At 43.7% G+C, this 22,384-nt stretch overlaps 5 protein-coding genes across 6 annotated transcripts in view; 4 read left to right on the forward strand and 1 right to left on the reverse strand.

Moving 5' to 3' along the window:
• Positions 1–12: 12 nt before the first annotated feature.
• On the forward strand, positions 13–2,443 carry LOC106644604 (dynein, axonemal, intermediate chain 2). The gene is made up of 9 exons (XM_089592085.1): positions 13–232; positions 298–459; positions 572–830; positions 939–1,192; positions 1,271–1,623; positions 1,688–1,823; positions 1,896–2,042; positions 2,149–2,322; positions 2,387–2,443. The coding sequence occupies exons 1-9, from the start codon at positions 53–55 to the stop codon at positions 2,441–2,443; spliced, it is 1,722 nt and encodes a 573-aa protein (XP_089448211.1). The 5' UTR covers positions 13–52.
• Positions 2,444–3,753: 1,310 nt separating this feature from the next.
• On the forward strand, positions 3,754–8,463 carry LOC106644603 (uncharacterized). The gene is made up of 9 exons (XM_089592086.1): positions 3,754–4,427; positions 4,508–4,700; positions 4,776–5,069; positions 5,157–5,751; positions 5,849–6,000; positions 6,097–6,456; positions 6,520–6,678; positions 6,762–7,285; positions 7,365–8,463. Exons 1-9 carry the CDS (start codon positions 3,754–3,756, stop codon positions 8,461–8,463), a joined length of 4,050 nt encoding a protein of 1,349 aa, XP_089448212.1.
• Positions 8,464–8,756: 293 nt separating this feature from the next.
• LOC106644618 (15-hydroxyprostaglandin dehydrogenase [NAD(+)]) lies at positions 8,757–12,405 on the reverse strand. Its single transcript, XM_089591991.1, has 7 exons — positions 12,331–12,405; positions 12,044–12,143; positions 10,945–11,077; positions 10,505–10,611; positions 9,421–9,594; positions 9,151–9,305; positions 8,757–9,064 (listed from the first exon to the last, which is right to left on the reverse strand). Exons 2-7 carry the CDS (start codon positions 12,134–12,136, stop codon positions 8,926–8,928), a joined length of 801 nt encoding a protein of 266 aa, XP_089448117.1. The 5' UTR covers positions 12,137–12,143; positions 12,331–12,405; the 3' UTR covers positions 8,757–8,925.
• A 2,460-nt stretch (positions 12,406–14,865) lies between these two features.
• Positions 14,866–17,014, forward strand: nesd (SHC binding and spindle associated nessun dorma). The gene is made up of 4 exons (XM_014360233.2): positions 14,866–16,004; positions 16,083–16,287; positions 16,369–16,632; positions 16,717–17,014. The coding sequence occupies exons 1-4, from the start codon at positions 15,073–15,075 to the stop codon at positions 16,939–16,941; spliced, it is 1,626 nt and encodes a 541-aa protein (XP_014215719.2). The 5' UTR covers positions 14,866–15,072; the 3' UTR covers positions 16,942–17,014.
• Positions 17,015–17,137: 123 nt separating this feature from the next.
• The window catches only part of LOC106646116 (pseudouridylate synthase RPUSD2), a 193,333-nt gene continuing 188,086 nt past the window's right edge, over positions 17,138–22,384 (forward strand). For both annotated transcript variants that reach the window (XM_023390959.2, XM_089591855.1), the window contains exons 1-2: positions 17,138–17,356; positions 17,860–18,129. In XM_023390959.2, coding sequence (XP_023246727.2) covers positions 17,246–17,356; positions 17,860–18,129 — 381 coding nt within the window. In that variant the 5' untranslated portion in view covers positions 17,138–17,245. The remainder of the gene's footprint in view (positions 17,357–17,859; positions 18,130–22,384) is intronic.

Below are 22,384 nucleotides of genomic sequence, written 5' to 3' on the forward strand. Positions count from 1 at the left end.
GCCCGGCGTTAATTGATAAAATTAGCTGTGTTGAAGAGCAAGCAGCGATAAAATGGAAACTCAATACGTGTACGTGAAAAAGAGATCAGAGTTTGGAAAGCGTTGTTACTTCTCCGACGCCGACAAAGTTGAAGTCGACATAAAACCGGAGCCAAGTCTAGCGAGCAATTTCATCCGGTTGGACCCCGTGTCGAGGGGTACGGTAATCCGAAAAATTTACGCAGCCCACGAAGTAAGCCTTTCCTCACATACTTACGTGCATATGCAGAAAATTCGAGTATATAATACAATCGCCAGATAAATACGACCGCAGCTACTTTCAAAAACACTGGCATGCTGCACGTCGAGGGTGGCTGGCCCAAGGACATCAACAGGGAGGACGGTGATCACACGTCGCGCTACCGCCGAAAAATCGAGAAAGATGAATTTTACGTGCACACGATGCAACAGTTATTGCCGGTGAGCGAGCGATCGGCAGCTCCACAAATAATCTAATTTAATGTTAAAATTATAGAGGTAACGAGACGACACAAAATAACGTATGCAAATTATGATGAATGTCCATTGACAGCCGATGGAGCACTACGTCCTCCAGAACAACGCGTGCAACATTTACCAGCAGTACTTTGAGGACACGGAGCCGATGCCGCTCGTTCAACAGCCCTCCTGCCGGACGGTCAACGTTTACCGCGACTCGTTGCCGGTGAGGCGCTCGGCGACTCACATATCCTGGTCGCCGGACCAAGGCACCCGGATAGCCGTCACCCACTGCAGCACCGACTTTAAAAAACTCGCCAACTACAGTCCCATCTCTTACATATGGGACGTGGGTGCGTGTAATACTTATTATATAATAACCGCATACGTGTAGCATTGAGTATCGAGAGAGGGAGGGAGGGGGGGAGAGCGTGGCTTTTTAACATTGATTTTGCGCGAAGCAAACCCCAACAAGCCCTTTGCCCGGCTGACCCCCGCCTGTCCCATTCTCGCCCTCGAGTACAACCCAAAGGACAGCAACGTGCTCGTTAGTGGCCTGATGACCGGGCAGGTGGCCTTCTGGGACATACGGAGGAGCTTCGAGCCGATCGAGACGAGCCTGGTCGAGAGTAGCCACCGGGATCCCTGCAGCCACGTCCTCTGGATCAACTCGAAGACCGGCACGGAGTTTTTCAGTGCAGGCAAAGACGGACAGGTGGGAACATAATATGTACACGTATAAGGCCACGTATATTGAATCGAACAAAAAAAAATATTGAATGATCGCGAGCAGGTCAAGTGGTGGGACACGAGGAGACTCCAAGGGCCGACGGAGACCCTGGTGGTGGACCTGGCCAAGCCCGAGGAGCAAGAGCTGGACCGGGCGACCGGCGTGTCGGCCCTCCAGTTCGAGTCGTCGATCGGCACGCGCTTCATGTGCGGCCTCGAGAACGGGACCGTCGTTTCTGGAAATCGGAAGGGGAAAACGCCCACCGAGAAGCTGTCGGTGCGCTTCAAGGCCCAGTACGGCCCGGTCCACAGCGTCGAGAGGAACCCGAATTTCATCAAAAATTTCCTCACCGTGGGCGACTGGACCGCCAGGGTCTGGTCCGAGGACTGCAGAGAATCTTGCATCATGTGGACCCCGTAACTACACAGACACCCCCTCCCTTCCCACGTATGGTTATTAATGTAATTAATTGGTGCACAGTGGACACAAGGTGCTCCTGACGTCCGGCATTTGGAGCGCGACCAAGTACTCCGCGTTCTTCCTCACGAAGACGGATGGTACGCTGGACGCCTGGGACCTGCTCGTCCAGCAAGACAGTCCCGTGCTGAGCGTCAAGGTGTTTGATTATCATTTGCAAATGACATGTGCTGCCTGTTATAAATGTAAACATGTCCGGGTGACCCGGTAGGTGTGCGACGAGCCCCTCGTTTGCATAAGTCCGCACGAGCAGGGCCAACTGGTGGCGGTGGGCAGCAACGACGGTATGGTTTACATGATGGAGTTCTCGGAGAACCTCACCAATAATCAGAAGAACGACAAAGCCATGCTCACGGCGGTCAGTTGTTTATTACATTTTTTGTTTTGTTTTTGCCTTACAATTTCACGCGTGCACAACCCCCCACACACACACATAAGCGTGTATGTATGTATGTATTGTTTAGCTCTTGGATAGGGAGACAAGACGGGAGAAGGTGATCGAGGCGAAGAACCGCGAGTTCCGATTGAAGCTTAAAACGACGCGACAGGATTCGGGCGATGTCCATCAACCCGATCAAACGACAGATCGGAACCTCTTGCTTCAGTGCGAGCAGGAGTACAAGGCCGTTATCGAAGCGGTAACCATAATTTTTTTTTTTTTTTTTTTTTTTTTTTTTTTAATTACCCGTGTTTTTTTTTCAGGAGTTGGCTAGACAAGCCGCGATGGAGAACCCCGAAGTTAAAAACAACGAAGCTTAAAGAAAAAAAAAAAAAAAAAAAAAAAAAAAAAATGGTTTGTAAATATCTGCAACTGAAATAACAGACACGAAAGGTCAAGTTGAATGTTGATTTTTTTTCATTTCATTGCGTCATGCACTTTTGTGCATTTGTATACGCTTGTACTGGAAAGGAAAAAAAAAAAAAAAAAAAAATTACATTTATTCTTCGATGTACGTATACAAGCAAAAACTCCAATAATTTCCACAGAAATAAAACAAAATTTGCGATGACCTAAAAATCTGATTTTATTCTACAGAGAGACAAATTATACATATATTCATGGCGGACATGAATAAATGACCCGCGCGTATACCTAGAGATCGTAATAAAAAATAATAGCTGCACATTGGTTGTACGGTGGGGGTGGCTGAACTGGCTAGCCGGCTATGCTATACATATGTATATCATTATATGCTAGACAAGGGGATGGTAGGTATATACATACAATATACACGTACACCCACAAAAAACACATATGCATGCATGTATAAATTGTAAGTGGCGTAGATCGATTCGCCTGAGTTTGCCATCAGCGGTGGTGCAATAACTCACCTACTGTGTGCTCCGTGTACAATGTGCATGCATACATACACACATACGTGCTTTTGCACCGTGTACGAGGTACAAGCTGAGCCCTAATAGGCGAGTCGCCGGACACCTGCCTCTTAGTTGTGGCAACGCGATGGAAACAGCCGGCTGCCGCGTTACTAGCCCCTATACTGTCGTAGCTCTTTTTTATTTCACTGTACCGCAGAAATTTGTTTTTTTTTTTTTTGCTTTGTTTTTTTTAATCGACATACAGTCTTGTACGACTGGCTATAGTTTGCAATAAAATATTTACCCCGCGGGCACTACGTGTACGTGCTATCCTAAAAGCGCGCGGCTTTTATTTGCACCATTGGTAAAAAACAAATACATTAATTTCTCCTGCAGTACTTATGTAGTGTATGAAATTGCGGGTACTCGCCATGGGATGACACGATACGTAAGTAGGTACAACGATTCCGGCACTTTGTTTTATTATTTTTACACACATTGTTTTTTTTTTTTTTTTATAATTTTAGCTCCCTACGCGATGTGTGTAAGTCTGTTGAATCGATACATAAATAAGTGTATGTAGGTATAACGTATAAGTATACTTATACTCGATCTCATTGTAAATGGTCATGCGAGGCTGAATACGTATAGTAGGTATCTCTATTTACTGCCCCGCACCCGCGAAACTTTCCCCGCCGTCCATCAAGGAGTACCGATAGCGCACGATTCACGGGAAAGGGGCGTGAAAAAATATGGATCCCCAGCAGTCTCTGGGCCCGAAGAAAACTAAACGGTCGAAACCCCGCGCGGTCGACAGCTCCACCGACGACTCGTCCGCCGGCGAGAAAACCCAAAACCTCGGCTCGAGCCGGCTCCACCTGATCCGAGATCCCGGCGCGACCGCGCAAACCGAGCCAGCCTCGCAACCGCCCAAGGAGACGAGCATCGCCCGGGCCATCAAGCGGAAGTTTGGCTTTTTCCGCAAATCGGCGGCCGACAAGAAACCGGCGGTCCCCGCGAGCCAACCGCCCGACACGCCGGAGCGAGAGGGCAACCGCCAACCCCCGACCCTGGACGTGGTCGTGGACGTCCACTGCGAGAACCAAGAGTCCAGAGCCGAGGAGGCCTCGACGGACCTGATCGAGGAGTTTGGCGAGGAGCGACTCGTCGATGGCAGCTCCGAGGACGAGAAGATCGGGGGGGCAGTGCTTCGGGAGGAGGGGGGTGGCGCGGATGGGCACAGGAGGAGGCGCTGGAACAAGTCCGAGGAGGTGGTGGAGGATCCGAAGAAGCCGCGCCGGAGACAGTGGGCCAAGGAAGGCGGCAGCGCCCAAATTCGCGACACGACCGGCAAGAAAATCGTCGTGCCGAAGAGGGCGGCCACAGCCGAATCGGCCGGAGTAACCGGCCCACCAAAGTCTTTGACGTAAATTGTACCCCATATATCTACATACACGCATGGGCGGGATATAAACACACGCGCACGTACCGATTGATGATCCTTAGGTCTTCGAAGCCGGTGGCTGCGCCGAGGGTCAAAAGCCTGCCGAAGCGACGTCAAAGCTACGACAACGATGGTTTCTCGTCCGACCACGACGACGAAGTTTTGAGGATCGAAACAGTTGACAACGAGAGTCCGCTCATCAAAATGGGCTGTTGCTCCGACGCCAGCGAAAAGGAGGAGGAGGAAGAAATCAAAGTGAGACCGGTACAATAACCCTTTGAAAGGCACTGGAAGTCGCACCGATCGACCATCTGGTTTGTTTTTCTCTAGGAATACGTTGGCGAGAGTACCGATACCTCCAACGCGAAAAGTCGTGTGCGGTTGTTGGCAGACCACGCGGAGGAGGGAGCACCAACGAGGAGGCGAAAGAGCCCCGTCGATAGGCGGTCCGCCGACGACGAGGACGAGGATCAGGCGACCGTCCTGGACGCTAGGGAGAAGAGGTCGAAGAAGTCGTCGTCCAACTCGAGCAGAGCCGAGCTAATACCGACAAACTTTTTTGCCAAGAGATCGAGCGACGACGAGGACGAGACCACGATATCGACGAACGAGGAGATGCACAGGGTGAGGTTTGTTGTAATTTTTCTACGGCCCAACGAAAGAAAAGCTCATGTATAAAAAAACACCACATGTTGTTTACTTCCCAAGGAGTCGCGAAGGAGCTCGCGCCACTCGCTGCCATGCGGATCAAAGCCATCGTCGCGGCACGAGGAGGAGGATAACGACGACGGATACGCAAAGCGCAAAACCACGAGCTCGTCGACCCGCAACTCGGCCGAAGGGGCTGCAAGCCCTCGGAAGACGTTAACGCGGTCACGGACGAGGGAGCGCTCGAAGAGCAAAACGAAGAAGAGGAAGAAGAAGAAGCGGCCAAAGGAGGGCGACGAGGAGGGTGAGGTAAAGTACGTCTCGGTGAGGGTCCACAAGTGCGACATGCTCGAGGCGGACTGCGTTACGAAGCACCCGCTGGTCAGGGTGCACTTGGTGTACGAGGACAGTGGCTCGAGGGTCCAGCAGCGAAACAACAATGGGGCAGAGGGGGGTGGGGACGCCTTGCGTCCGGCGCTCACGGAGAAGTTTGACTTTAAGCGGATGAGGAGCATGGTGCCCGTCTGGGAGGAGGATCTCGTCTTCGAGATGAACTACAGGGAACTGTTTGCCGGGGGAAAGGACTCGGTGCTGGTGCTCTTTGAGGTGCTCGACCTACCGAGCTCGGCTCAGACCACCTCGAGCTCGGACTACTACAGTGAGCCTCTCAACTGTGCAACAAATATACTAGAATAATTTAACTAATGCATAATATATATAAATGTACAACCTTTTTTTTTTCCCCTCATTTTCAGTGAAAGACTCGTGCTGGCACAAAGTGGCTTGGGCTTTCCTGAGGCCAGTCGGAGTGGGCGGTGCACGGCACGTCGACAAAAAGTGCCGACTACAGCTCTACAGGCCAAAGAAGGGATTGAGGAGGCTTGCAAGGGATGACGACAAGTGCGAGGTATACGCAACGCAACATCAACACTAACAGCTTGGCGTTGTTTTTTACGTATGCACGTACACCTATTAATAATAAATGAACGAATGAATGAACAAGGTGTACAAGTGGTGGAGGTCCACCAGCAAGGAAAAGTACCCGAGCAGCTTGTACGTGAGCGTGACGGGAGTAGAGCCACCAAAGCTCGAGCCGGTCTTGTACGAGCAGCTGCTCGAGTCCCTGCCCCCGGAGAGGCGCAATGAGCCGAGCGACGGTGCCGGGACGCGCGACGAGGTGGCAATTAACGACCCGCCCAAGTGGACGCGGCTGGCGGCTCAGTCTTGCCAGATTCCCAACGAGATCTACGAGGAGATCGAGGCCGGCGACAACGGCTGCTTCTTCCTGGCCTTCAGCAACGACGGCAAATTCCTGGCATGCGCGCTCTCGGAGGAATACGAGTTCCCGATCAACGTCTACAAGGTACGCGCGCGCGAGAAATAAGCCCAGAGCGGCTGGTTGCATTTTATTGGTTGTTGATCACAGATCGACGAGGGGACCAAAGTCAACGTCCAATTTTCCGGCCACAAGAATTTCATTTACTCGTTGAACTGGTCTCGGGACGACTGCTACCTCCTCTCCGTATCCTCCGACCAAACGGCCAAAGTGTGGGACGTCCGGGAAAAAATCATCGAACCAATTTTCGTAACACCCAACGCATAAAAATAATTACACGCTGTTCTTTTGTTGCGTACACGTGATGATTGTGACGGTGGTGATTTGTGTAGGCCCTGCCTCACCCGTCGTACGTGTACTGCGGCAAGTTTGCGCCAAAGTCGTCGAGCTCCGTGATCGTGACCGGTTGCTACGACCACGTGGCTCGGGTTTGGGCGCGCTCGCGCTCCACTCGCCGGTACGAGCTCGTCCAGGAACTCGAGGCCCACGAGAGCTTCGTGAACGCGGTGTGCTTTCACGCCAGGGACCACCACCGACGGCAGCTGGAGCCCAGCGACGACCCGTACGAGGGGCTGGCTCGGACGGAGGAGGGAGGCTTCTGCCTGACGGCCGACGGCCTCGGCTGCATCGTCGTCTGGTCGATGAGGGGAGCCCGGCCCAAGTCGCCCAACAGGAGGGAGTGGCAGATGGCGCGGAAGATCAAGATCAGGGAGCTCGAGGGGGTGCCGATCAACGGCATCTCGATGCACCCGCTCGGCTCTAGGCTACTCGTGCACTCGAGGAACAACGGGCTGAGGCTGGTCGACTTCTGGGCCGGCTCCATCGTCAAGCAGTTCGACGGACTCGAGAATCAGAGGTTCGTGGTTTCCCCCTTATTTTGATATTCCGATGCCCAAGTTGGTTTGGAGGCCAATACGATCGATCAACCGATTCAGGATCCAAATAACTGGCTGCATCTCGCCGTGCGGCGGTCTGTTGTTCTGCGGTGGCGAGGACTGCACCTTGAAGGTCTGGGGCATCGAGAGCGGCAAGCTCTTGGCGACGTACGAGCTCGGCACCGGCGGCCAGAGCAGGACCGTCACGTGCGTCGACTACCACCCGTACGACCACGCGCTGGCGTTCACCAGCTACGGATCTTCACCGGTGCTCGCGAGGATCCTCAAGTTCGACCGGGACTCGGACGGCCGGGCCGTCGGCCTGAAGCTGCTGGCCGGCAGCGGTAGTCTCGTCGGGCAGCCCACGAGGCTCAACAAGGAGCACTACCACCCGCTGCTGAGGAACGAGGCGGACGCGATCGGCCACCTACTGCCGCTGTCGGTGGTGGGCGACGACGAGGCCGAGGAGCGGAAGAACCTCAAGGGGAAGCTGCAAAAATTCATTGAGTCGGGCCCGAACCTCAAGAGCCGGAGCCTGACTCGGCTCAACGGGATCATCGAAAAGATCGACCGGATCCTCATGTACGCGACCAGCCAAAAGTCACCACCGCCTCCCGGCCAGCAGCACCTGGTCGACTTGGAATCGGCGAGTGCGGTGGGACGGCGGAATCGCGAGGCCTTCGAGCTGAGGGAGATGAAGGAACGGCGTGGGGACAGTAAGCGCCGACAGCGCTCGACGAGCGCCAGGAACGTCACCTGCGGCTCACCTACGGTCCGCCGAGAGACCGAGTTTTCCAAGGCGCTCTCGGACAGCGCAGCCTTCAACCGGAAGGTGTCAAAGTTCTGGAGCGAGGAGTCCACGTCCAACTCGACGAACCGATCGCTCAGCGGGGGCAGGGGCCGAGTCGCGGTGGAGCGCCTCGATCTCGAGATGGGGGCGGGGCGCAGGGACTCGCTCGACACGATCGTCGACGGAAGGGAGGATTTCCCGAGCGAGGAGGTCCTGGACGTGGAGTCGCTCAAGAGCGACGACACGTACGTGGTCAGCAAGGACGGGGACAACAACTCGGGCAGGAGCAACGCGACCTTCGTCATTGAGAGCGAGATGCCCCCGGTGCCCAAGCCACGCACGAAGCGGCTCGCCGAGTCTCGTGCGTGATAGCGCGATAGCTATTACAGTGGTTGATAATCTCGAGGGATTAATTTTTTTTTTATTTGTTCTTAAGCGTAGATAAAATATAATATTTTTATCTGTATCAAGTGGCCGCACTTAATGATCAAATAACGACGATAATTAAAGAGTCATTCGAGTCAAGTTGCACTTTTTTTTATCCACGCGCGTGTGTTCAACCGTTGTTATTTCGATTGCATTTATATCAAATTTTGTACGATTGCAAACACCAAAAGTAACGTTTAATTGTTAAAATATTTTCTAAAAACTACAAGCAATCAGACTTTTCAACTACGACTTTATACATTAGGTAATCATAACATAATGTGTAGATATTAAAAAAAAAAAAGAAAAAAAAAAAACGTATATATTTAGCTGTTACATTTTTTGGACTCAATAAATATGTATAGATAGACAGTAAGTACTGATTTTGGCTCGCTCATTCCCCCGTCAGATTTGCACTCCTCGGTCTCTGTAGGGCGAGGGGTCCTTGATCGCGATCGGCGCCTCCTTGTTTTCGGACACCCAAATCGCTCCGGCCTCCGCCTGCGCTATCATCCTCACGATCGCTTCGCCTACGTTTTCCGGCCTATGCACAAAAAATAAATACCATGCGCGATGCATAAACAAAATTTCTTACGCGCTATAATAAAAATAACATTGACAGGTACTGACTGTTGTATGTACTTGGAGCACTCGAAGGTCTCGTCTAAAAACTTTTCGGGCACGAAGCCGAGAACTTCTTGCTTCAGGTTTTGATGGAGGACGCTTCTGTCCGTGATGCCCGGGCACATCGCCATCACTCGGACTCCGAGGTTCTCGTGGTGTTTCTAAAAGTGGTAACGTGGAAAAATTTTCCGTTAAACCAACAGAGCAAAAAAAAAGAAAAAAAACCAAGGGGCAATTTTTAATGTTTTAACACGAAGGGTAAAAAAAAAGCTTCACCTCCAGTGCTTTGGTAAAGCCTACGACGCCGTACTTGGTGGCCGTGTATATCGGGAAAGCCGCTGATGGCCTGAGACCGAAAATCGACGCCACGTTAACGATGGCGCCTCCTTTGCCATTGTGGTGGCGCCCCATGCGATCTATTCCTATGAGCGTGCAACTAATCAGGGCCGTCTAAAATAAACAAAAAAGAACTTTTGTTACTGCATGAACCACAAAGGATTCCAAATTTCATCCAGTGCGGGAAAAATTAAGCGTTTTAATCTTGAGGCGGTGCGAAAGCTGTGTGAGACGTAGTTGTTCGGTATAAAAGTCACCTCCTGTCCCCAATAGTTCTAAATCGGAGTATCAAATTGTGCCGATCGTGACTTAGTAATCATAAATTAATTAATGATATCATTTAATTGCTTCGTAATTCGTCGCAGTGCGATTATCTGTATATCAAAATTGTTGGCTTACAAATGTTGTAATAAGGCTTTTAATGCTTTTTTCCCCCGATAAAACCTGCACTGTTAGTTTTGACATTGACACAATATGGAGCACATAAATTGTTTTATGATTTATGGGAAAAAAAGCGATAGAAATGATCACTCAATTTCGTACTTTTATCAGTTTATCATTCGAGAAGAGCAAATTTGCTTGACTGAAAAATTGTATTTCAACATCGGTGCGACGTACATCGTTTGAACGATGCGTGTAGAAATCGTGTGTACCCTCATATAATATAATATATATATATATATATATATATATATATATATATATATATATATATATATATATATACAATAGGTATAGGTAATCAAGTGCGTATTTGATCAAATGATGAAAACAGTGTGCTCTAGCTTTAAAACCCCGGCGTCACACGTTACGCATAATAACTATGTACAAGTTGTACGGAGATTGCTATATATGATTATGTACATAAAATATGACTCGCACATAATACGTGCGATTATGTAACAATTTTTAATAATAATCTAAAGATGCGGTCTGTTGGAAAAGTTGAAATTTGTAATGGATGTATATATGTGATTATTGTATTCGTGTACTTTTTAATTTAGTGAATCAGAAATTTCCTTACCAAGTTTGTGTTGATCATCTGTTGGCTCCGTCTCTCGCTGACGATGCTCGCGTAGTTAACGACTATGTCAACTGATCTCTGCATCCCAACAATCTCGTCGTAGCGAGCTAATAAATTATTTTCATCAATTTTTTTTTTTTTTTCCCAATAAATCCTATCTCGGGTTTCTCTCGCGAGTCCAGCGCGAACAGTTAGTTCATCAGATTATTAAATGGCTCAAATGGCAATATCACCAGTACTTTGGTAGTATCATTGAAAACTTGACAACCCGATGGGCGTTTGTGCCCACGCGAGGTCAGAGGGCAAACATTTTATCTGCGCGCTGCAGCGAAAAAATTAAATTTAGCAAGCTCGATTTGGATCATCGATCATGCAATACCGCAAAGAAAAAAAAAAAAAAAAAAAAAAAATCACCATTATTATTAATTACGGGTTATTACCTGCAAATTCGCTCTCTATCGTGACATCGCACGTGTAAAAGTCGGCTTTATACTTTCCAAACTGCTCCTCTATTTTGCGTATGCAGAACGCGGCCCGGGTGTGCGCAGAGTCGAGATCGAAAATCGCTACGTACTAAAAAAATCGTTAAAAATTATATAATACAGAATTTATTGGGCTGTACATGTGCAATATATGTAATAAAGGGTAAAGAAAAAAAAAGGGCTCAGAGTCTGCAATATTGCATTGTTAATGTTTTTCAAGGTTTGTCTGGTGCGCTGGAGATAAGCAAAGCAGCCATAGACAATTTTATGATATCTCCGTGGAACGGTACAAAATACCTAAGCTTATCTCAAACGAGCAGTGCATATAGCTGAAACTAGAAATATCAGAAAGAGTGATAAGACTTAATGGCCAGGTATGAGTGTCCGAAAAAAAATGATTTTCTCTTAAAACAAAAAAAAATGCATCGCTACAGTTAGTTGTAACAATATTGGTATATTAATATATTATGCACGTATAAATATCATTTAATCAATTATACTTGTACAAGTTTTTCTCGTAATGATTTTTTGAGCCAAATGATATTTGGGCGATCGCAAGATAACATTTGCAAAGGAATTTTCAAAATATTCATCGTTTCAATAATTACAACGAAAAAGTAATTTATTTTGAAATGACATGCGAATATCAATATTTGAAAGTAAAAGGAAAACAATAAAATTTTGTAAGCATATTCAAAACGAAATACAGACAAAAATAAGGGATGGCAGTAATGAAGCTTCAAGTGTACGTCATAATTGTTCTTCGTAAAGATATATATGTATATATTTTTTTATTCGAGTGTTTGATTTTTTATTCACGCATAATTGAAAAATAAGTTCTTTTTAATTGGCCGTTATCTGGATAGTGGTTTTTTGGAGTTTACTGCTTCTGAGATGTCGGCGGGCAAAAACTAGCCAAATGCCTATTATTAACTCGCAAAATGACACCCTCAACATCTCGAGCATCTTTGGACGCGTATGAAAAAATATAAGGAGTAAACAAATATAAAAACAATTTTAAAAAATGAGAGAGATGTGTATGAATTGTCGTAATTACCTTGGCACCGTGCTCGAGGAGCGCCTGCACGGTAGCAAAGCCGATTCCACTGGTACCACCGGTCACAATTGCCACTTTGTCTTTGACGTCCATAATTGTAACCAAATGTATCCCAAACGAAAGCAAGTGCCTATAATACTTCGTTTATATGTATATATATATTATAGAGATGCCAAGATGAACTTTCAACAGACTATCTATCATGCACGTGTAAAAAAGTGCCGACAATTATCAATGTCACGTGTATATATATATATCGATATACGGAAACAAGAGGGCAAGTAAGTACCGATTTTCTGTACTACGATCGAGCGATTAGCTGCTCAAGTATACGTACAATGCAATCCACGGCGATGTCGCGTGCGCTCCGGGCTGCTTCCGCAATCCGACTAATATACAAATTCAAGCTACTTGATTCAAATATATGAATGTACATGTGTGTGTACACGCATAGGTGAAAATATTTATGTGTTGGCTTCTTCGTGGATGATGTGTGGGAAGCAGGGGATCGGCAAGGGGGGGAGGGGTGGGGTGGACCGACAAAGTATAGATAGGCCGCTATTGGCCATACTCAACTTACACTTCTTATTATCTGCATGAGAAGCGACGAAAAATTTTCGAAAGCCAGTGGTTACACTGATTAAGTAAATATGTTACGCGCTTGGTGTTGATGACTGAGGGAAGGAGCGCATCTCCGCGCTGATACCAACAAGACTTGCGCGTTAACGCTCGGTTTTACGAAACTGCCATTATTATTATTATTATTATTATTATTATTGTTACCACAATTTCATAATTCAAATGTTGTAAATTCTCTTTTCATTATCATTATGTTTTAAACTTGTATTAATATAATGCAGCTGTTGGTGAACTCCATTGACTATTTGGTAATGATGTATGCATTCATATATTTTACAATTGTTATATGTATACATCGCAAAATAGAGTCTTGCATCGTTCATGTTGTTTGTCTCCTATTGTTTTTTTCATTAATTTGCTTGCGCTATTTTTTTCGAGATCTCCATAAAATCATACTCCACTAACGTTCAAATAAAACGAAAAAAGGTGCATACAAAACAACTTATGCGTACGTCTAATTTACGTATTCACTCGTACTGCCTGAAAAATTATTAACTTTACGGCCCTTGATATATTTTTATACGTACAAGTGTGGTGTACCTACGACTTTTTTTTTTTTTTTTTTTTAGAAACTGATATATTACTGTGGTATTACAATCGATATCTGTGAACACACGCTTATGTGGAACAATAGACAAGGCGCTCAGTAAATAATAGAAATATTGAAAATAAAACGATACATGGTAATTTTAGTGAAAGCTTCTTGGTAAAAGTTTAGTGAGGATATACAGGGCATGTACTACAAAACAGATAAGTGCCGCGTAATTTTTTTTTATCGATTGATATTTTCTGTCAAACAAATACGTAAAACTTAAAACGCTCGTATCCCGACGTAAATAATAAAGGTATCGAAAAAGAACTGTCCACGGACGCGAAAAAATGTGATTTAAAAAATTTAGTCGGTACGTGACTACAGTGAACATTTCACTGTAAATCTTAGTTTTTAATTTTTTTAAAAATTTGAGAAAAAGAGGGCTATTGTAGACGGATAAAATATATTTTGCACAATTAATCAACATTCAAAGTATAAAAGATGCCAGTAAGGTAACGTAAAAGCCACACATATAATATATAATCCATAATTAAACTTACGATCTGAAAGTTTACCATCTCATCGTGGCTATGCGTGTTTTATCTTAGTAATAGTTCTGACTGAGCGTGGCGTAAGAGCGAGACCAAGCGATGCAACAGTCAGTTTTAATAATTTTTAAGAGCAGAACCTTACATTATCACTTAAAAAAAGAAGTAAGTGTTCTCACATGAAATTTTCATTTATTGACGGCAAAAAAATCATAAAAACAGTACAAAGTCATAAATACAACCTAGAGAAAAATTACTTTTATTTGATGATAGTCAAGGGAGATTCGATAGAATTTTAAATGCGTTTCCAGTAATCCAATACTAATTGTGCTCGGATGCATCTGGTGGACAACCATTTCCATGCTTTAAAAGCGAAAGAAAGTCATAAAATAATGAGTATAGAATAACAAATTAATCCAAGAAGTTCCTATCAAATATTTATATTAGCTTAAAACGTCTGGGATTAAAATTAAATTTAAAAAAATAAACGACCTGCTAAGATATTGACTTGCTTTTCTGTTATAATGTTTTACCGATGATTTTCGATGTGACGATACGCATTGATGAGGTAAATTTAATTTTTTACTTGTACAACTATATATTTATTAAGTAATTGTATTCTTAATGAAAAAAAGGGGAGTTGGCATATACATATGTATATATACATATGTATACAAATGAGTTTGCCCTACCCTACCGATCTTTAATTTAGAGTTTTTACTTATTTTGACTATAGTTTATTCTGCTGACTTTTACGCGAACAGAAGGGTTGACGCACGTTATTTTTTTTATCATAAAACAATTGATTTTAGTTCAATATATTGTAGTTTGAGGAAGAAAGGCGAAAATATCTAGATTATGCATCATTCGTTGGACAAATGATTTATCATCTAATTTCATCTAATTTTTAATGAATCTTGCTGATTTTAGGCATAAATAGTTTTTTTAAATAAGTATCAGGAATGTGCGTCGACCCTTTTTTTTCCCGTGAAATAGTTAGTTATTTGCGGCTGAAAAATCACATCGACCTCATCGATAAGGTAGGAAATTTTAATTTTAAAATATTCTGTACTAACCTTACGTGAAAACACGCGCCATTGCAATCCAAACATCCAAAATCTAAACGTCCGTACGAGTGAACAATTTCGTTATTTTAAGTACTTAGGCTAACAATTAACGAAACGCGTAATGTATTTTTGTTTACAAGTTCGAAACATGTAAGTAATCGCCGTCGCGACCAAACTGGTGGTGAGAGAATATCGGCACGTTTTAGTTGAAACTGTAGTCAAAGTGTTATTCCTCCTGGTAAAATGGAAATATTTACGTTCGACAAGTGCTTCCAGGAGCGGTTAGAAGAATTCACGAATATAATTGTGTCTGGCCGCGAAGACGTTGTCCCGGCGACTCAAGTGCGCACCGAATGGATTTATCACGTCGAGCTTGTCGTTGAGCCTGTCGGCTGGCGGGCTCTCTGGAAGATTCCTCGGCTCACCTGCGAGGACTTCAAGATTCACTATCCCACCATTGTAGCGGTAGAGGTTGAAAATGTCGATTATATGGAATTGATGGCGACCGTAAAAATAGTTGCCGTGCAGGATGATGATATTCACCTGCCGGAGCACTACGACGTGCCTCTGATCGAGCTCTATGCCACGAGGGAGCAGGAGAACTCGGTGCTCGACATCCTCGCCACCGCAGAGTGCATTGACAAGCTGAGGTTCTTTTACAATTATCTGTGGATGCCCTGGGACACGGACGACGACGACAACATTGACTGGGTCTCCAATTATCTCGAGGACAGACTGAGGCTTTTTTTCGACATGAAGACCGGAGTCGTGTGCAAAAAGACGTGCGACATTATTAGGACTCTTATGCGGGAGGGCAGAGATATCCAGGCTAAACTTGCCAAGCTGGAGTTGGAAATGTCCGATGACGATGACGATGGCGAGGAGACTGATCAGCCAAAAAAATCAATGAACGAGGACAAAGCCTGTCGGGTGATGAAGCTGCACCTACGGCTGCAACAAATTAAGAGTGAATGGGAAATTTTAGAAAATGGTAAAATGCGAGAGGTGCTCGTTAGAAATCAAAATTTCAGTAGTAAGGAGTCCGAGGTCAAAAGGAGAGAGAGTAGAGGTCGAAAAGCAGAGGCACATTTTGTGTGGCTCGGTGGGACTCTTCAAGAAACAATTGAAGCATTGAAATCAGTACAAGACCTTCTTCCATGCAGTATATTTTTAAAGTAATTAGATTCAATGATAATATTAAATGCTTTTGTTTTATTTAATTTTTCCGGGCTAATATCTTACTTGTTTTACAGGACATTGGACAGCTTACAAGATGCTATTGATACTTCTGATGTTGGAGATATCATAGTAATCGGTAAAGGTGAGCACCAAATAAAAGGCGCAGGTAGCTTAGAAGAAGGTGGTATGTTCAAAGGTCTTTATAAGCCAGAGCAAACCATCATATGTCCTGGAGAAACAGAATGCGGGCCATCGCTGTTGGATTTTTCCGGTAAAGATGTAAGAATCCCATTGGATAATGTAACGAAAAAAATCACAATATTTAAATATCGAATCAATTTATGTATTATTTTACTGCAGGTTCAGTTGGAAAATCTAACAATAGATTTAAGAGAACTGCAAGCTGGAATTCTTGTTAGAGAAGGACTGTTGAAATTAACAAATTGTCATATTCTTGCAAATAACGAAAGCGTTACAAAACTAGGAATTGTAGTTTTGTCTGGTGCCAAGTTAATTGCTCAAAAAACTAAGTTTACTGGATTGGGAACCGCAATCGTTGTACATGATTCAGCTGAAACTATTTTGAATGAATGTGTTGTGGATGCTTGTGTCGAAGGAATGCAGGTATTATAGAAATTTAAAATCAAATGTTAAATTGAATTTTCTTAACATCTCATTTTTACCATTTTGATATTTTGATTTTTTTAGCTTCACAACAAATCCAGGTTTTCAGCAAGTAATTGCTTTTTCACAAATTGCAAGGAATATGGAATTAGAAAAGAAACCGAAAAGGTAAATGATTCCAAAGTACAAACTGGAGATGTGAATGTTCTACAAAACATTTCGGAAGTTACGATTCGTGACTGTAAATTTGACAACAACGCTAAAGGAAACGTCACTTTGAGGCCTCTTGAACGAATGGTAATTTCATAGAAAAACATTCTGTGAAGCTGCAATTGCTGAAAGTAAGATGATTCTGGTTTTTTTTACCCATAGCTTTTTATAAAAAAAAAAAAAAAAAAAATGTAATAAATAATTATTTTAGCTGATTAATGAAATCTAAATACCTTTGAATTCCTTCATCGTTATAACACTTTGAAAATTTACTTCCATCAGTAGATAATTATTAAAATAAATTCATCGTTACAATACTTACCATCCGGGTTCTGAAATAATAGTATCTTAGTTCAATCACTTGAGGGTGCTACCGGTCACATTAGTCTCGGGGGAATCGTGAATGCTAAAGTCGCTCACCGCTACCACCGTGTGTTGTCCAACCGTAAAGAATAAATATTTATATTGTAAAAGAAAATATTTTATGAAGTTGCTCTTAATCATTAAAACATTAGTAAGTTTAATCTTTAATTTCGATATTTAGCAAAGCTTTGTGCCCACAAAACTACGTAAATCATAATAAAAAATTTATAAATTTCGCCGTTTAACCTTAAATATTCACCTCAAATATTTGGCATTTAGTTCAAAAACGTATACGTACTTACTGGATGTGCTTGGTGCAAAAAAGAGAAATCCAGATTTATGTATGATATGTATCGGTTAATGCTGTAGAATAAATTCCAATATCAAACAATTTTGATTGCTACTAACACATGTTTCATATCCATCAAAAATGTATTTAAAGCAAACAACTCTGCAGTGTTACAATGTCAAGTTTTTTTTTTTGAAAAGTTTTATGAATGGTTTTCAGTAAAAAGATTATTTTGTTAACTATTACACACTCTGTTGGAAGTAATGAGATAGATATATCACAAATAACAATCAATTACTAAACATAGATTTTGAATAATACAATTTTAATTTTTCGCATTAATAATGGGGCCATGTATATTTTAGGCTTTGGAGAAGTTTAACTTTCAAAATATTAAACAGTGCCAAAAGCAAGTTTATCTATTGTCAGTGACAAAGTGGGTTCATTACAAAAAGCAATCAATGCCTGGTTCAGCCATGGTGGAAACTGAAACACCAAGTCAGGTTAGCACTAATAGTGGAACGCAATTTGGCAATGCTCGACAGTTGGATCCCTCTGACAGCATTTTTGTCTTCAAGGATACATTCTCAGACTATGAAGAGCCGTCATCGGACAACGACAACGACGACGACAAGGTAATATCCCATATAACTTCATTTATCTGCCACAGAGTATGTATGTATCCAAAGCACCTGCACTGATGGCAAGAACCAACAATGTATTCTGGTAAACTAAACAATGAAACAACGTATTTTCATATGAAGAAAGTTTTATGCCTTGAATTTGGATTCTTGTCATGAATGCAAAACATCAGTAAATAACGTCAAAATTCACAGAATCATAAACCAAAATGTGAGCCTCTTTCCAAAAGGTTTAACGAATGAGTTGGTATGATAAAAACTGGTGCACGGTAAATTTATTGGTCTGTGTTTTTAATTTAGTTTAAAATATGGGTGCAGAAACAAAAATATGCTACACAGCGTTTTCTCAGATTTAGTCCGAGTAAGCTCAAAAAAAGAAACGCTCGAAATTCCGTGGGTTTCAGCAGTCCAATAAAATAAACCATGAGAGAAAAAAGAAGACTAGTTAGCCGTTCAAAAGTAAAAGCACGGGTAATTGGTATTGCCATCGCTCTGGCGCGTAACCAGGCGAAGAAGAGACGGCGCGCGCGATCCCTCTATTAAGCAAACGAGAGAGCGCAAGCGAGACACGGATAATCTGCCACTGCGATCCGTCTAAAAATCAAAATTAAAATCCGTGTAGAGCAAAGGAGCTCCCGACGTTAACTCGATTAGAGGAGGGGCTCTGGCGCACAAAAGGTGGAGTCTCACCAAAGCGCACAATGCTGCCGGTCGTTGAAAATACACCTTGCACGATCAATCACTGCCCCGAGGCGGAAGACACCAGAAAGAGAGGCTCTGCTGCCACTGTCTCGCGCGCTAAACTCTAAAATAAACTCAGCCGCATCGGTTACCTATGCGTTTGGCATAACACCGTCAACTTTTTTCCAAACCAAGCGGCAATCCACCGAATAACCTCGCGATGAAAATTAAAAATATCATGGCACAAATGACTCCATATGGTTATTCGTGTTGTTAAATGACCCACCGCAGAGCGACCAACCAACTGATTCGCGAGCATTGAATTACATTTAGAACAAAGAGTAGACTCTCTCGGTCGAAGCAACGAGTCTCAGATATCATAGGTGTCTTCTCCAGCGCGCGAGCACTTGCTTTTTATCAAAATGTAATAACCATCGATTCAACCGTTTGGATTGTAAAATTCATCGAGCCCCGCTAACTTGTCCCGGCGTTGCCTTGGTCCTGATGGGGTTTTACCCCGCGCGGCTATATAAATCAAGCCTCCCCTCGTTCTCTCTGCATCTCTTGACTGTAATGGACGCGCGTCTCTTAGCTGATAAATCTGGCTGGAGCAGCTGCGCCGGCCGTACTCTCCATAAGCTGCAAAATTAAACAAAGGAAGCGGTCAGTGTTTGTACCCCAGTGCAATAACCCTTAGTATATAAGATTACACCTTTTTGTTTTCCTTTCAACTCTCAATAACAATTATTTTGGCGTCAAGTATATCGAAACATCTTCCAAAGACAGGTTTTCAATGACAAGTTAAGTTATTTCAACTAAATTAGTTTTAAAAAGCGCGTATTCGTACAAGGCTAATGAACAACCACAGGGGGTGGGGGAAGAACTATTACCGGGAGTGAAGACGGGGGTAGGGCAAATATGGGTCAAGCGATCGAGGGCTGCGTGAAGACGTATATATATATGCATATAAACGTAAAAGCAAGTGAGATGAGGATAAAAGAACACCTACCTATATGTGTGCGCGAGTGCGCGGAACAAAAGAGAGAGCTCCCGAGGCCTCCTTCTTTTTCCCTTCCTCCGCAGGTATTAGAGGAAGAAGATGCTCTTTCATCGCCTCGCGCCGAGGAGGGCCTCCTGCAACGCTCGCCATTATCCCCCCATTGTCCGCGCACCGCGAAAAGCTCACTCGAGCGCACCTCCTCAGCCAAGGTAGGAAAGGGTGGGCTCTTGAAAAAGCCTCCCTGCCTATGGCAGCTCGAGGTCGACTTTCGTCTTTCGCGGCCAAATGTTTTGTCTCGGCCGCTGAGCCAAATACCTAATACCTCGTACATCCCCACTCGACTGGGTCGCAGCCTGCCCCCCAACGTACACCATCCGTCGCCTTGAGTAACCTCGTATTATAGGTAACGAGCCAGACAAGCTGATAATGAAAGCAGGCAGACACGAGGAAGCGTTCAAAAACTCGTGTGCCTTTTAAATACACGTACACACTAGCAATAGCGCATCAATAACAATTCGAGTACCATTGCCACAAGCAATGACATTTGATCATCTGTAAAATTATCATTGTTTTAAAATAAAAAAAAAAATCAATCTCAACTTCTTCACGGGAGATGTCAATTTATGATATAGTAAGTACCTACTTGCTCGTAAAATATATATACATGACGATTCGCTTCAAATGTCACTTGTTCACCCTTTAATTAATTTCACAATCACGTCTGCCTGTGCTTTTTTTTCGAGGTCATCTCATAATTTTTAGATCGCCGATAGTGTCCAAGGCAAATAGCACCTCTGTTATGTCGATGAGACCATACTTTTTTCATCCTCCACCCCAAGGATGTAATATACTTACCTTATTACCTATTTCAACAGACTGCAGTAGTGCGAGTTTGCAAAACTGGCTCAAACTGATGGCAAAGGGGTACAACAAAAATCCAAAATCTGATGTACATATATACCCATGGTAGCTCGATCGAGTCTAAAATCGTGGAAGTGGTGCATAAGAACGGCTGAGTATGGTATGGAAACGGTTGCGTTCAATGCGCTCTTTCTCATGACTGCAGGGTGCTGGTTGCGCGCAAAGGTGAATTTCGCCATGGCGCGGTGTCGACCCATCGCTGTGCCGTACTTTTTTTACCACGCGCAAGCGTGTATACGTTTAACGAGCTCGTTTACACCCTATTAGGTATACCTAGAGTATAAGTAGGTATTACAGCATCGTTTGACGTTTTAATTTGTTACTACAGCAATGTGCACTCGGGGTGGTTTTAGTACGTCACGGATATTCTTTAACGCTCAGTTCTCCGTTGTTTTTTTTTTTTTTTTTTTTTTTTTTTTTACAAATCAATTCTACTGGGGAGATCAACGTATACAAACATTTATATTTCTCCAGCAATGGTACATCCCAATATATGTATAATAGTATTATTGAGAAAAAATGACTGAGAAATCAATCGATAAGACGTGCTCGAATAAAAAGTGGCAACCCGTCGGTGGTAGAATCTCTTTCATCTAATGCATCAGATACATCTACAGCACAAGTAAATATAATTGTAGCGATACAAGTTGCAATCAATCATCAACGAGAATAATTGCCGTCATGCGCATAGTATACGGCTAAACCAAACGCGCGTGCAAGAATATACATTAGTAGGTACACTCGTACTTACTTTTGAGGGTAACTTAAACGAAGATATTCTTCAAACGTGACAAATTTATATTTTTACTCCAAACGAACGCGCAAAATACACATTCCAGAATAAACCTCTAAACTGATTTACTTGCCAACTTTTATGCTCTTGCTAGTCTTGTTTCTGCTGCCTTCGCTTCTGCTACTACTACAACTGTACACTATAAGTAGGCACGCACGCATATGTAATATATGTATATCTATGGATAGGTCGTTCCGACGAAACCTGCACCATTTGCATAAAAATTTGTCATTTTTTCATGTTATTTGTCATCATTATGAAAAATGTTCCCAAATTATCTGACCTCCAAAGTATTTTCACCAAAAGTTGCGTCCCATTTTACGGTTTCGGTTGGCCATCGATTACCTACCAATTTCTTGAAAAATGCAAAAATGACAACTACTTGGGCCTGATTCAATGATAAAATAAAATACGTACAGAAAAAGACATTTACTTTAATTTACAATGGCTGCGCATTTAAATTTCTCCATAAAAAAAAAAAAAAAAAAAAAAAATCTTTCTCGCTCTTCTCCACGAACCACGAATGGCACGTAACGTAAGTATAGACTTACCTACGCGCGCGCTTCTCCTAAAATAGAAGCGCCGTTTAGCTGCAGGGTTGGTGCGTTACGCGTAAATGCAAGACCCCCATGTACATGCATATACGTTGGTATTCCTATATACATATACACACATACGCGCGCTGCAGCTGTTTTTGGTCCGCGCCTATTATGTAATGCCTACATAATATAATATACACTATGCTTCGTATAGCTACGAATTTCGAGTAAACGTGAACCCCACCGCGTATGTATAGCTCCATCGATGACGCCTACTCGATGACGCGCGATCATCGCAAAGGAGCTCTGCCAAAA

Source organism: Copidosoma floridanum, unplaced genomic scaffold (genome assembly GCF_036245765.1).
Source record: "Copidosoma floridanum isolate Cflo_tuat_1 unplaced genomic scaffold, Cflo_Japanese_pri ptg000014l, whole genome shotgun sequence".
In the NCBI taxonomy this organism is placed as follows: Eukaryota; Metazoa; Arthropoda; class Insecta; order Hymenoptera; family Encyrtidae; genus Copidosoma; species Copidosoma floridanum.